Source organism: Phoenix dactylifera, chromosome 14 (assembly GCF_051530095.1).
Source record: "Phoenix dactylifera cultivar Ajwa chromosome 14, Ajwa_hap1_PhDact_Kaust_v1.1, whole genome shotgun sequence".
NCBI classification, from domain to species: Eukaryota; Viridiplantae; Streptophyta; class Magnoliopsida; order Arecales; family Arecaceae; genus Phoenix; species Phoenix dactylifera.
In genome coordinates, this window is record NC_143203.1 from 18,442,756 (window position 1) to 18,457,547 (window position 14,792).

Below are 14,792 nucleotides of genomic sequence, written 5' to 3' on the forward strand. Positions count from 1 at the left end.
AGTACAACTCCAGGGAGAATAAGATTTTCTTATCAATCCTCTATTCAGGAGTGTTTCTATTTCATTTTTGCAGAGTTTAAGATACTTTTGATTCATTTGTGTTGGTCTAGCCTTAGTGGGAATATTTTTCTCATCAAACGACTCTTCGTATGGTAGGCTAAGCTGATGCTTTTTCTATTCCAAAAAGCATTGGGGAGGTCATCACAAACTTCTTCTTTACATTATTTTTCTAAGCTTTTTATTTTTTCTAGATTATGAGGTTCTTCTAGTTTTTTTTTCCTCAATATCATAGATATTTACTTCTTTCTTTAAGAAGTTTAATTGATTTTTCTTTTTTATAAGGATATCTTTGATCTCATTGATCAGCTTGGTTTGCAGATCTGTTATAAATAGGAATACTAATTGTTTTCCTTGTTTCTCTGTATAGATTCCAGAGCTATCTATCTTAGCATTATATCATTAAGGAATGGAGTTCCTAAAATGATATTTTGTGTTAAATTTTTAACTAAGATAAAAGATGTTTTAATGCAAACATCTTGGTTGCATATATATGCTTCAGGTATTTTATACTTGATTGCAAGTTTATTACCTCCAGCTGCAGTTAATGTCTGCACTGTTTTCTCAAAATATGTTGTAGGGATCATTCCCTCTTGAATGCAATTTAAATCAGCACCGCTATCTATCAATGCTATTGCATTTTCTCGTACAAAAGTTTTGTTTATTACTAGGGTGATTTTTATATACCACTTTTGGTATGTTACTTGGTTTAATATATTTAGGTATTCAGGAAGACCATCTGTTTTCTGAATTATGATTTTTTCTTTGTCTTTCTGGTCTATAGGAAAATCCTTAGACTCTTTTTGACTAGTTTCTAGGCTGGTTATTCTAGCACTAAATTTTCTATTCTCTTGTTTTAACATAGATATTTCTATCTTTAATTGATTTATTTCATACTTCAGGTCTGTTAGTGAAGTTGGTTTCTCTTTTATTTGAGAATTGTGAACCCTATTTATTACTTCACTAAATTGATATCCTGGACTAGGTAGTACTAGTCTAGGTGACTCAATGTTATTTGGGTTCTTTTCTAGTAAGAAACTCTAACAATTGTTTTTTAGTATGTTAATCTGTAATATTATCTAAGATTTTTAATATTTCTTCTTGACTGTTCGTCAAGACATTTAATGATTTCATTTTAACTAAAGATTTCCAGTAATCTTTGTTACCTTGTACAGTGTTACATTAATACTGATCTGAATCTGCTTCGGATTCAGATGAAGTTGAAGAAATGATTTCATTTATTTCTTCCTCTGATGAATCTGGGTATTCAGATTCTTCTTCCGAAGATGAAGTCAACATTAACTTCATCAGTTGTTCTTTCAACTGATAATCAACTTGTAATTCGTTGATCTTTCTTCTCATTGAGCATCTATTCGCATAGTGCCCAAACCTACACATCTGTAACATTTTGGATCTTCTCTTATTATTCTTTTCTTTTTCTTCTTTTTAACAGCATATTTTTCTTGTTGTTGTCTTCTTTTAAGATATCTTCTTTGTTTATATTTTTTATACTCTTTACGAGGTGTTTTGTGTACATATTTTTTGTACCTTCTCTTCTTTTTTGCTAAACCTTCTGGTTTATCATGCATGTCATATGCAAACTGATGACAGAATTCACCTAGTTGCTGTTTTTCTGTTACTTTTACTTTTTTTATTGTTTTTCTAATTTTAAATCATTACATAGGTTTAATCCTTCTTGGACACATGTGGCTATTATTTCTCCATATGTGAGTTTATCATATTTGATAAAGATTCCATCTTCTCTATCTCTTAGGACTTTCCTAACTTTTTCAACAAATAAATATGGTAATCCATCTATGAATTTAGATTTCCATATTTCACTACTAGGGTTTGGTATTTGCATTACCCTGGTTAAGAAGGTATCTTTACACCATCTAAAATGTGTCAAAGTTTGACACCTTAAATTTAATAGGAGAGTTTTTATTCCTTCTCCATCTTTTAATTTTATTCCTACAAAGTGTTTTATAATTGCACACACAGTGTATATACTGCATCTTGCTCAGTATCTGTTCTTGAAACAACACTGGAAGTTGGTCAATCTATCTCTATTTTTATTGTTTTTATATGACCTAAGATTTCATTTCTTTGGTCCTCGGTAAGATATTTTTGCCACCATCCTTGTAATTGCCCTATAAATCCTGTTACAATAAATTTGGCAATTTTATGGTCCGTATTACCATTTCACCAAGCATTTTGACTATATTATATATGTCTTCTGGGGTACTTTCCTTAGATTCTTCGCTATCAGGGTTAGTCCTAGAATTTCCACTGACTACTCCGATATGCATTCTTTTTAATTTTTCTTCTAATATTTTTATGAACTCTTCTTCATTGGGTTTTTCTAATTTGAAGTTTTTTACTTCTGGTGGAGGCTGAATAACAGGAGCTATTACTTCCTTATTCTTTTCCTCAGATTTTTCTCTAATGTTTGATAGAGTCTGAATTTCTTTTTTTAGGTCCTTTTGCATTTCTGATAATTTTAATTCTAATTGAATTAAGTTTGTTCCTATGCAATATAGATATGCATTTGTATAGTTTTGTGCTCTAATTAGAGTATTAAGTTCTCTAATTGTTATATGAGCATTTTCCATCTTACTCAGATTAGAGTAAGCCATTGCTTCGGTTTGCTGAAGCTTAAACAATTCTTGTGGAGGAAAAGGTGAATTTATTTCCTCATTTTGAGTAGTTTTCCATGTTCTTTGGATAACTGCTATTTCTTGGTCTTTCTCTTTTGCATAAAATTCTAAAAACCAAGGAGTAAAATATTCTATCTTTTGATAGGCTTCTAATTCTTCATAATATTTATTTTTATAATACATTATTTCTAATGGAGAAAATTTCTCAAAATACCAAAGTCTAAAAGGTTTATTTCCTTCAGACTAGAACTCTTCATTAAGAGTTCTTTTGTTTAATTTTAAATCATTATATAGATTTAATCCTTCTTGGACACGTGGCTATTATTTCTCCATATGTGAGTTTATCATATTTGATAGAGATTCCATCTTCTCTATCTCTTAGGACCTTCCTAACTTTTTCAACAAATAAATATGGTAATCCATCTATGAATTTAGATTTCCATATTTCACTACTAGGGTTTGGTATTTGCATTACCCTGGTTAAGAAGGTATCTTTACACCATCTAAAATGTGTCAAAGTTTGACACCTTAAATTTAATAGGAGAGTTTTTATTCCTTCTCCATCTTTTAATTTTATTCCTACAAAGTGTTTTATAATTGCACACACAGTGTATATACTGCATCTTGCTCTGTTCCTGAAACAACTCTGGAAGTTGGTCGATCTATCTCTATTTTTATTGTTTTTATATGACCTAAGATTTCATTTCTTTGGTCCTCAGTAAGATATTTTTGCCACCATCCTTGTATTTGCCCTATAAATCCTGTTACAATAAATTTGGCAATTTCATGGTCCGTATTACCATTTTGACGGCATATGGTTGAATACATCATTATTCTATGTATTATATCCAAAATTTGTTTATCACTCATTCCATCTATGTTCCATTCATAGATGTGTTTTCCAGAATAAGAGTTCTGAAATGGTTCCTTTTCTTCATCCAAAATATCTAATGGTGAGAGTTGGGTTAATTTCTTCATACCTAATTGGATTAATTTCTGATAATTGGGTTTCAAACTTATCTAAGTTTGGTTCTCCATCTTCTGATGAGAGTTGCTAAACTGGTTTGTCTCTCCATATTAATTTATTAATATGTAAGAATTAGCAAACCAGCTAAAGAACATGGGAAACCAGTTATCTAGACAATTACTATATGATTCTAATCTGATGGTTGACTCCAATATTGTTCCCCATGCTTTCCACAAATGCTCACCATCTATTAAAACCATTTGTATTTATAGGAGTATTACTAAATGGTATTCCAAAAAGCCTTTTTCTGCAGGATCATCTCTTTCAAATTAACTGAATGCAGACACCACCAATGCATTTGGAGACTCTACTCTTCAATATAACACTACTACTGGGACAGCTTGCAGACTCTAAAGCTTGCCACATCAGAAGATGTAACCACGAACCAGCTAATTGGTTGGCAAATGCAGCAAGAGAGAAGAGATGGCAATGTGTACAATATCCTTTTGATCCGCTTCCTTTAAGGCTTAAGCTTAACAGACTCACTAGAGCTGACTGTGTTGTAAAATTTTTGAACCATTAGTTATAAATACCTATGGGCCTTTTCCTAGCGCTGAAAAAGAAAGGAAAAGAAAAGAGCAGAAGACACCATCCTTCAACAATACTCCCACCCTCATTATAGGAAAAAATTGGACTAGTTTATATGTCCAATAGCATGCTGGCTACTGCTAAACCACCCAAAAATATACAGAGAATGTCTCCTAGAAGATCCTAAGCATCAAAATGGAAGTCCAGTCAAAGAGATTTATGATGTGATTAGTTACCAATAATTACAATGACAGATGCAGTTAGGTACTATACTAAAATTCCCGACATGTAGGATTTGTTAGCAATGCTTAACCATATAGTAAGTTCTTTATAATCCAGAGCTTAACATATTAGGCATGACATCCATCTTTAAGAAAAACATATAGTAAAACATATACAATCATCTGCATAAACAGACTGCAATACATCAATTAATTACTCTCAAGCACAATTGTTCTCAAAAAACAAAATAAACGGACAAAAAGAAACCAAATTATAAACAGATCATGCAATAAATATACACGGTACTTCTTATGTTTGATCTGTTTTCGTAAGAATTCTTAAGAAAGGATGAGATTATGCAAGGATGAAAACCTGCTCAAGTCTAGCATGGCGAATTGCCAGATCAGACAATGTATGCAAAAGCCTGACACCACGAAGCACATGTCCCATGTGCATATCCCTATCAGGTGACAAAAGTACAGCAATTAGGTGCAGAGGGAGAGAAGACGCAAGTCTTTCCATATCAATCTGAAACCAAAAACAATGTCAGGAAGAAAAGTTTGAATATAAAATTTTCATGAAATAAAGTGAGGAGAAATTTACCTGCCTCAGAGATCCCTTTACTGTCTTGAATTGTATGGTGAAATTCTCAGATTCTTTCAACGACTTATTGAGTTCTCTAGAAGCAAGTCCATTTAACTCTCTAACAGCTGCGATTAAGTCAAAGATCTGTCCAGAAAATAGTGAGGGTTGTCAGGTTAATAATTGTTCCAGGCAGCTAACTAGACCATCACGAAGGTCTATCAGAGACAGAGTAATAGCATTTTTGCAACAAGCATAAATATATTCCCTTTATATTTCAAGTGAAATGATCAAAAACTGTACTCACTACCAAATGATAAAATAAGTGGCCTGCCTTCACAGTTTCAGAAATATTTCATTGTTTATAACAAGAATTCGTATATAATTACTTTGATGCCAAAGAAAAAAGGGGAGAAGAAAGAGAACTCATATATATAAATTTTGAGGTACTAAAAAGATCTTATATCCCAGCAGCAATGAGCTCCAAAACATGAAAGGTTGGCCAATGGTTTTCAATAATAAGCTGGGTATCTTGCAAATTATTTTTGTTATAAGACAATCTTGCAGGTGAGTGACCATTTTGCAGCCCATTTGGTAAACAAAGTTCAAAGCAAACTACATGAGAAAGGAACTTGAGCTCGAGTACAAATTTCAGATTTGATTTCACAGTGATTCCTCCAATTAGTTAGATAACCTTCAACAAGTTAAATTTTTCACATTTTGTGTTAGCTGCCATTACATAAATTAGGCTCTTCAGTGCAAATTAGTAGCAGATTATACTGTTAATAAGAAAATCAAAGAGTGGATGTCAAGGTATAGAATCATGCTCTCTTAGGAACTCATAAAAACTATTCGGACATATACATAATAGCGGATCTAACAACCATTTGGAAATTTGTAAACCCTATACATCACATGATCCAATATGATCATTCAAAACTATAAACATATATTCTCAAAAATCACTTCTGACCTATTTTCAATCAACAAATTAGTTGAACTAAAATAAGCAAGTGGAATGCAGCTTTTGTGGTTTGCTTATTCCTAGCAAGCAGATGGAGTGAGTAACAAGTAATTTCGTAACTGATTGCTTTTGCTGCCTCAATTACATTGTACAAAAAGGACAAAAGAAAACAAAAAAATGACATAAAGAGGTCTAAAACTAAGCTTGTAAAGTGGAGGTACGCCTTTATGGGACTATGCAATAATTGAATTCCATAAAAACTTGCAGTTTCTAAAACCAATCTTTTTTCACGAATTGGAATGTTAAGTCATAAGAGACTAATTGAGCATAATAAGGGCATAGTGGAGTTTGTCAAATTCCATGTAGCTTATATTTCTTCAGGGTTTTCAGACTGTAGATAGTTGGACACTTCATACGAGAATCTGACACAGAAGACAATCCTTAGCATCCAAAATAGAGTGCATGTTTATAAAAGCCCAAGATGCCAAAAACTTAAAAAGAATTTTTGGGGCGAATTGTTAAATCAAAACTGACGTGCATGATAAAAACTTCAACTCTCGGATATTCCACAATATATCTCCAAATTTACAAACACTTACTAGCTAATTGTCAGAAGTTAATATAGTTCATTAATAGAATGGAGCTACCAAGGCATGATGGTTGTCAAGGAGCAACTAAGATTAACTAAAATAGAGTTGGAAGATTGTGCTTGTGAATGATAGTATGTGTTTCATCTTAAATGCAGACACAAAGGTTAAGGTTCTAATTCTGGCCTATGTGCAGTTAGGCAATGGTATGTGATACACTAGGGTGAACAGTTGTGGATGGTGCTTGTAATGACGAGTTTGTCATTATTTTATGTTTTTTTAAAGAAATGAAATTTAGCAGTAAGATTTCACATGCATTGATGGGGGGTTGGGTGAGAGACTTCTCAAGCTAGATGCAGACTAAAAGCTTATTACAAGTGCTTCATTAGGGAAATGTGTAAACAAGTAGGAAGGCAATCCGGAGATAGAGAAAGCATTATAAAAGTTATGTAGGATATGATATAGTTGGGGTTGTGTACAGTCTTTTCCGAGTGTTAGAATTAGGCGACAAAAGATGAGAGACAAGAGAATCTAGTTAGCTAGGGGAATATTTAGTTTTTTGCTTTGAACCTGTGGACAAAGTGTTGGTCATGATGTTTGCTATGAGTAGAAGTAGATTTCAGAAGATAAGAGCAGAATTGAACAAAGGAGCAGCCAAGTTTTTTCAAAAACCGCTCAGCAAGTACATAGTGGTTAAGGAAGTTCATGGCACGCAGCGGATGATGCGCACCATGGCAGGTGACATAAGCCAAAGGCAGGCCTTTAAATTATATTAGTTTTTTGTCAAAGTAACCTATTCAATGACAATGTCAAATTGTCAATAATCAATAAATCAATAATCATTAGAGTTTAACTGTGCATAACCATAAATTAATTGCTTCATCAGTTGTTTTTTCCTTGTAATGTTGAAAAAAAAAATAATTATACAAGAATAGAGAATAAAGAGCATTGCAACATATAACTACTACCAAGAAACAAAGAGCAGAACCACAGTGGTAGCAGGAAAGTGGGCTTCCTTTAGCTGCCAAGAGAGGAGTGATGAAAGAGGGAACATAAGCTTAGAAGAGGGAGGAAAACTAAAAAATAGGAAAAAGGGGAAAAGAGAACTAGCCTTCTCCAATAGATATCAATGCCTCTCTTCTCCTTCAGTAACCAAAAGAGGAGTAAACAGAAAGAGGCAACAAAAAGCTTTAGAAAAAAACAAGAACATAGAATAATATTAAGTAGTTGAATAATTATCAAAAGACCAAAGTGGTCTTATGAAGTAGCAGCACCCTTGACTTGAACAAAATCGCCTATCCTTTCTAAACAAATAGGCCAGCCCACCATGGGCTTATGGCAGCTGCCATGACATGTTTGGAGCACATGCCAGCACCATGGATGTGGATGTCATGTCCGGCAGCCAAGAGCCATGGCATGGCCGTGGAGGCTCTAAAGTACCATGGCAGCCACTGCGGCCTTTCCAAAACACTGGGACCATCTATGGTGATATTATGATAAGATATTTTCTTGTCCCCTAAATTGGGTTGGTAGTGAGTTAGGCTAGAACACATGAAGTTTTATGTAATGAAGTACATGTTTGAGGAGATAGATTTCATTACCATGTTCCGTGATGTATCAGTAGCTTATGGATGGCATATTATTTTTTCATGGTAATTTTGTAAGGGTGTCTTTGTATTTATGAGTTGGAAACTTGGAATCATTGTTTTAAAAGAGATCATCTAAACCCATTAGACAGTCCTCCAGCTGCCCTGCGTAGGGCCATCCTCCTAAGGAAACCCAGCTAGAAGAGCTACCTGAATATCAGGTGCACAAGCAGCTTGTCTAGGCCTTGGCAGCCCGGTAGGTTAGGTGTTGAACTTTTTCAGAAAAGGTTGGGCATCAAGATGAATGCCATAGTTACAACTTGCAAGTGATATTAATTTTAGATTAATTGTCCATTTCCAAATTTAAAGACTTGTATGCATTATTCTTCATTGGTCAAAGACACTTGTTGCATTAACGTATGGGTGTCAATAAGTTGAGCCGGCCTAGTAACTTATGAAGGACAGATTGCCCTCTATAGGGGCTTTGACAGGGTATAATAATCCATAAACCAGGTGCTGACTTTTTTCTCGGCCCCTTGGGCCATGAGCTTATAAATAAAAAATATTAAGCATTTAAATAATTATAACATATAAATTGGCCTTACGTATACACCTCCTAAACTGATTTCTGCAACCATATATCTACCAAAAAGTTATGGCAGAATAATGAAACAGTGGAAGTGCTCACACAAAAAGTGGAGCACATGCATAAGTTGGCAGTTCATGGGGTGCGAGACCTAGCTTCAATGATTATTTATGATCCTAAGTTAGGCTTGATCCTTAATAATGAGATCAGTTTAGGGGCGCAATCGAGCCGAGCCGAGTTGAGTAGCTAGAGACTCGAGATCGAGGGCTCGAGATCGACTCGACTCTAATACCCAGGCTCGAAACTCGACTCGATATCGATCGAGCCTTAATATCCAAGCTCAAGCTTGACTTGATCAAAAAAAAAATATATTCAGAGATCGACTCGGCTCGACTCGATATCGATCGAGCCGTACTCAAACTCGAGTTTAAGCTCAAACTCGAACCTTGGTCATAATTAAAAAATATAGTTAAAACAAAATATAACATAATATTATATTTTTAAATATTAAATTAATAATATATATTATAAATAAAATACAATATTGTTAAAATATATATATACTAAACTAGGCTCGCGAGCCTTCGAGCTGAGTATTTTGCTACTCTAGCTCGACTCGAGCTCGGTAACAGTGGAGTCGAGTCGAGCTTGGACCCGAGTCAAACTCGGGCAGCTCGCAAGCTGTTCGGCTCTTTTGTACCCCTAGGTCCATTTAGGGCCCATGCCAACTATTGTCCAGCTTAAGCATGACTCATTGACGCCCTTAAATTTATTTGAATCATTAAGCATTTTTCCTTGAATTTAAAATTAGCATTATTGCTTAAGTTGTTGAAAAAGCCTAAATTTTACTAGTTGATGTGTTATGTCAACTAAAACTAGGTCCTTGTTAACTAACAAAAAAAGTCCTTTTTTAAATGTGAGTGCTTCCTCGATGTGCCTTTCTTCCTTTTCTAATTTACTTCAAATTTTCTAGTTACTTTTACATAGTTATGAACTTTAAAATCCATCTAGGATTCCACCTACGTACTAATGAAATCCTCTCGGCTCCTATATATAGCAGTTGATTTTCAAAACAAAACTTAGAATGTATCCATGAAGTAGGCATCCATAGGCTAGAAGCAAATACAACAAACTTAGACTCTAAGTACAGATACCAATTAATGGGTTAAACATATGCGGCGGCTTGGATGTATCCATGGTTACTCAATGACAAGGTTTGGAGAGTAATGTAGGGGGTAGGTACAAAAATATACCATTATTTGATTCAGCATCTTCATTTATATTATCAGGGCCATGGTCTGCCGTACCGGTCCGTACCGGCCGGTACGGGCCGGTACGTACCGGTCCGGCCTGGGACCGGTACCGGATCAGCGTGGAATCCGGTACCGGTAGTTTACTGTTGAAGAACCGGTACGGGACCGGTACGGACCGGTACGGGACCGGTTCGGACCGGTACGGGACCGGTTCGGACCGGTACGCCACCGGTACGCCACCGGTTTCATACCGGTCCGGGCCGCCACCGGTTTCATACCGGTCCGGGCCGCCACCGGTATGCCGACCGGTACCGGTATGCGGATCTTGATCAGGGCAATCATTTTATCAAATTTTATGAACATAAGGAGCATGGATGAAGCTCATTATTTATCATATGCATATACCAATAGAAATAGACATGTCCCCATGTCCGAGATTTAGAAGATTCCCATGTTAATTTCTTTTGGACACTTGACACCCATGTCACGTGTCCTACTAACATTTGTCATCAAATTTTCATAATATTGTGATAAGATAGCAATCTGAAAATACCTTGAGAAATAGATGGCGATCCTAAAATTTATGAACCTCTTCAGGATTTACCACAGTTTGCGAAATTTTAATAAGATCATCCAACTGAGCGCCAAAGAAATCAAAACATACTGTTGTATTAGCTCAAGTGACAAAAAATGCTGAGTTTCATCCATCTTTCTAGGAGGTTGGAGTTCGGGTCTACATTCTGAATGAAAGATCTTCCACTATCACTTGTTTAATACTTATACATGGTTTTTATTTTTATTTTAGTTTTTTAATATAATAAAACTTTTGCTTATCATCTCACTGCCTTGTTAGCATCAATGCGTTATGAATAAAAAGATATTACTACAAAATATCTTATATGTACACGCACATATATGTATACATAAATTCAAAAAATATATATTTTTCTAAATATTATACAGGTGTATCAGCATATATTGATATAAACTTACATAAATAATCGCATTGTAAACTTACATGTCCATATGCATGCATATTTTCTCATTTATGTATTTGTTTTTGTATTTTCGCATATATGTCTGATGTACTTATAGGTGCTGCACCAAGCAACAGTTGCAAGACATCCATAGGCATGTCTATCATGCAGGTGGTTGCCAAGATGCCTAGACAACCTCCTATACTGACAAGCATCACAACAGTCTTGGTTTCACAAAAAATCGACTATTTCCATTAAAATTAGTCAATTGGCTTAATGTGAACACAAAGAGGTAATTTAGGCTCACAAGAATATGCATGAATGTTGAAACGTGGTGGTTCCGCCCAAAATTTTTCAAACACAATCTGCAAATTGAAGAAGAAATTGAGCCAAGGGATGTTGCATGGTGAGTTGGTTTATTCTAAGTCAATGGAAGACAATTAGGATGCAGTTGGAGCAAGATCCAATTATAGTTCTTATTCACATATCCATTTTACTTTAAAGGGAAAAACACTTAGGAATGCCATGTAAGGGGAAAGTGACGGGCCCATTTGATCAACCCTAACAGCTTATTCAAGTTGGATAGGTTATGTAAGGTAGAGAGGTAAAATGGCCAAATTGATGGATCCTAGCAGTTTATCATGGTTAGGACAAAGTTAAGGAAAAGTGTGAGTGATATGATTGGTCAGTATACAGGAAGAAAGGGGTTCCTATTAGATTAGGTTCATTACATGTCTCATTCTGAGCAACAAGTGGTTTAAAAATCAACTTAATGCAAATCAGGGCATCCATAAGCTGTTTGCATTTCTTTAATGAAGAATGAGAATGATGTGTAAATGAATGGCTCAGATGATTCAATTATGTGAATCACATGATTAATTTAATTTACCTAGTTAAAATGCAATTAATAGTTCCAAGTTGTCTGAAAACTAATGATGCTAATCTGGTAGATCATGTGCCAAACCCCAGTACATTTTTCCTAGTTTATGCAGCCTAGCTCCTGTGCTGAATTGCCACTTTGTGAAAAGCAGGTGCTTTATGGGTCACAAATTGGGATGGACTTTAACCCATCCTCTGAGACAAAAAGGAGAATGCTTTTCTTATTTCCAACCAACCTGGATCCATTTTCCAATGGCTCATTGTATCATATGAATGGGTCCATTCATGCATACAAAGAATTTTTAGATATGTTAAAAATTTGTTGTATGTCGTTGTTCCCGCAAAATAGGTTCTTGTACCCCCAATTTTAACCGTAATTTTTGTTTAAAAAAAATAAGGAAAAAATCCATGTCTGTGAAGCTCATTTTGCATCATTAAGGTCGTCAAATTCAAATGTTACATGGGCAACTGCTGTCACGAGGCTAGTAAACACCAATAATTGATGATTTAAATTACCTACTCAGGGAAGAACCTAATAGAATTTAGTACATCTACTTCTTCGAGTTCTGAGTATCTTGCACTTGTGCAAAGCTTGTCTCCTCATGTTTCAAATGGTGAAGATTTCCAGTTCGCACCAAGTTTCATGCAAAGGAAACTAAACCTATCAACTCATAATATCAAAACCAGAACGTGCTGCAAACAATTTCGGCAACTTTTTTTAAAAGACAGTCTAATCTGGTTTTATTTTCCAACTTCTAACATCGCCAAAAAAAAGAAAAAACGGTTCTTTTCATAATACCAATAATCTCTACCAAAAAAAGAAAAAAAAATGGAGGATTCATGACCAGATTGAATGAAGAATAGAGTCACGACCCGGAACGAACCTGATCCTTGCTCGACGAGGATTCCTCCTTGCCATGCCTCATCTCAGGAAACTAAATCGACAGGAGGGATTCCGAAAGGCCCACCGACCCCGAGAGCCGGATTGCTACCGAGGAGCCTCGAGCCTCCGCGAGAAGGACCGACGAGGATGAGATAGGCGGTGTCGCTCGCCGCGTATTCCGGAACGGACGGCGGAGACGTCACGGCGAGATGAGCTTTTGGGTCGAATAGGGGAGAGAAAAGGGGGTATTGGGGTCGGTGGGCGGGCTACGGACAAAAACCACATTGGCTTGGGGGTGGGAGGGATGCAATCGAACAGTTTCCTGCGTCTCTAAGGACAAGTGATTACGAGCTTGACTTGAATCCTTTACAAAAATTTTAATAGTCAATACGTGATTTTTTTGATGATTTTCTTTTTTTTTTAATAACAAATTAACCTCCTCTTTTGATTCATTTCAGCAAACAAGATAGAAATAGATTAAAATTGAGTTATAAAGGTTTTGCACCTGTCTCTAATACGATGTTTGCCCCAAGTTTTGTTGTAGAATTTTCCTTTAGCAAGGCTTGTAGAGGATTCGCTCATGGCGCAAACATAGTTAAAGTAAGAATTTGTTACCAGATACGTACTGTTAAGGCAGTGTATCATCCGACAATAAATTTTACATAAGAAAACTTTTTTTCTCACCTGCAACAGAAAATGATGTTGAAAGGCACAAGTCATTGGATCTGACCTAAATCTTCCCTGTTAAATCATCAATACTAATGGTTAGGAAAATTAAGTAGATCCTACCGAATTTATTTTGAGAAATATTTGGCCCCAAAACTTTAAAATTTCCTATTAGTTCCTTAACAAAAAAATTTCTGTATCAACATAGACTGGCTATCTATCTGGCTGTAACATCATTTTAAGGAACAGCTCAAAAGATGAAACTACCCTTATTCCTCTAAGCGGATTTGTTTTGGGGAAGAATTAAAAGACTCCAACCTAATTCCGTTTTACCACCTCCTTCCTCATTCTACTCTAATTTAAACACCAGAGGTCAATTGCCCTCTTTGCGAACCTAGAATTGTATAAATCCAATTCTTTCACCAGTTGGTATATGGAGATACTCAACCAAGGACAAGAATAGAGAGATACTGAACTCACAATTATAAGTAGGAAAGCATCAAAATCAGCTGCTGGAGTAGCTCAGTTGGTTAGAGCGTGTGGCTGTTAACCACAAGGTCGAAGGTTCAAGCCCTTCCTCTAGCGATTTATGTTTCTTCTACTTTGTTTTTAAACTATCTTTTAAAATACAATACTCTTATCTGAAACAAAATAAACAATTTAAAAACTTGAAAAATAAAATAATCAAAAAATAAAAACAAACAAAATAATCAACATTTTTCTTAAAAATTTGGAGATAGTATCAAATAAAAATATATTTTAAGTTATTTTATTATATTTAACAATAAATGTCCTTATCTTTTTGATGTCCTTACTTATACTATGACATAAAAACAAAAACTATATTTCGTTTTGCCTAATTTTGTTGTATTTTAAATATCAAATATTGTTATCTTCATGTATTGTACTTGGTCTTAATTATGAGTTTAGCTGTTCTGCACTTATCACATCACAAAAATTAAGTCCATTCTCCTTACAAAAATTAAAACAAAATAGTTGCTTAAAATAAAAATAACTTTAAATAATAAATAAAACAGATATTATATTTTTGTTTTAGTTCTTTTGAAATGTATGTTAAATACTAAATATTATTATCTTCCTAAATTATATTGCATCGTATTATTGGTTAGCCTATATTCTCCACTAATCATGTAATCCCAAGAAGAAAAATTTTCTAGAAAAAGAAAAAAAAAAACTCCTTGTCTCTCTAAAATACATATTTTGGAGAAGATGGTGGTGGGAAAGAATATTGATTTTAAATATTTTACATATTTGCATTAAAATTTGAAACTCAAATAATAAAAATAACTTATTGTATTATTACCATTATCATGAGCT

The 14,792-nt window shown here is 34.7% G+C and overlaps 1 protein-coding gene and 1 non-coding gene across 11 annotated transcripts in view; one reads left to right on the forward strand and one right to left on the reverse strand.

Annotated features, from left to right (window-relative positions):
* The window catches only part of LOC103719696 (nodulin homeobox-like), a 30,492-nt gene extending 17,356 nt beyond the window's left edge, over window positions 1-13,136 (reverse strand). For 4 of the 10 annotated variants that reach the window (XM_039132625.3, XM_008809057.6, XM_026809467.4 and 1 more), the window contains exons 1-3: window positions 12,790-13,136; window positions 5,095-5,220; window positions 4,864-5,019 (exon numbers count right to left, since the gene is read on the reverse strand). In XM_039132625.3, coding sequence (XP_038988553.3) covers window positions 4,864-5,019; window positions 5,095-5,220; window positions 12,790-12,831 — 324 coding nt within the window. In that variant the 5' untranslated portion in view covers window positions 12,832-13,136. The remainder of the gene's footprint in view (window positions 1-4,863; window positions 5,020-5,094; window positions 5,221-12,789) is intronic. The other 6 variants (XM_088710959.2, XM_026809469.4, XM_088710958.2 and 3 more) reach the window with 3 other exon arrangements.
* Window positions 13,137-13,965: 829 nt separating this feature from the next.
* On the forward strand, window positions 13,966-14,039 carry TRNAN-GUU (transfer RNA asparagine (anticodon GUU)). Its single transcript has one exon. It is a non-coding gene; the product is annotated as a tRNA-Asn (tRNA).
* The last annotated feature ends 753 nt before the right edge of the window (window positions 14,040-14,792 follow it).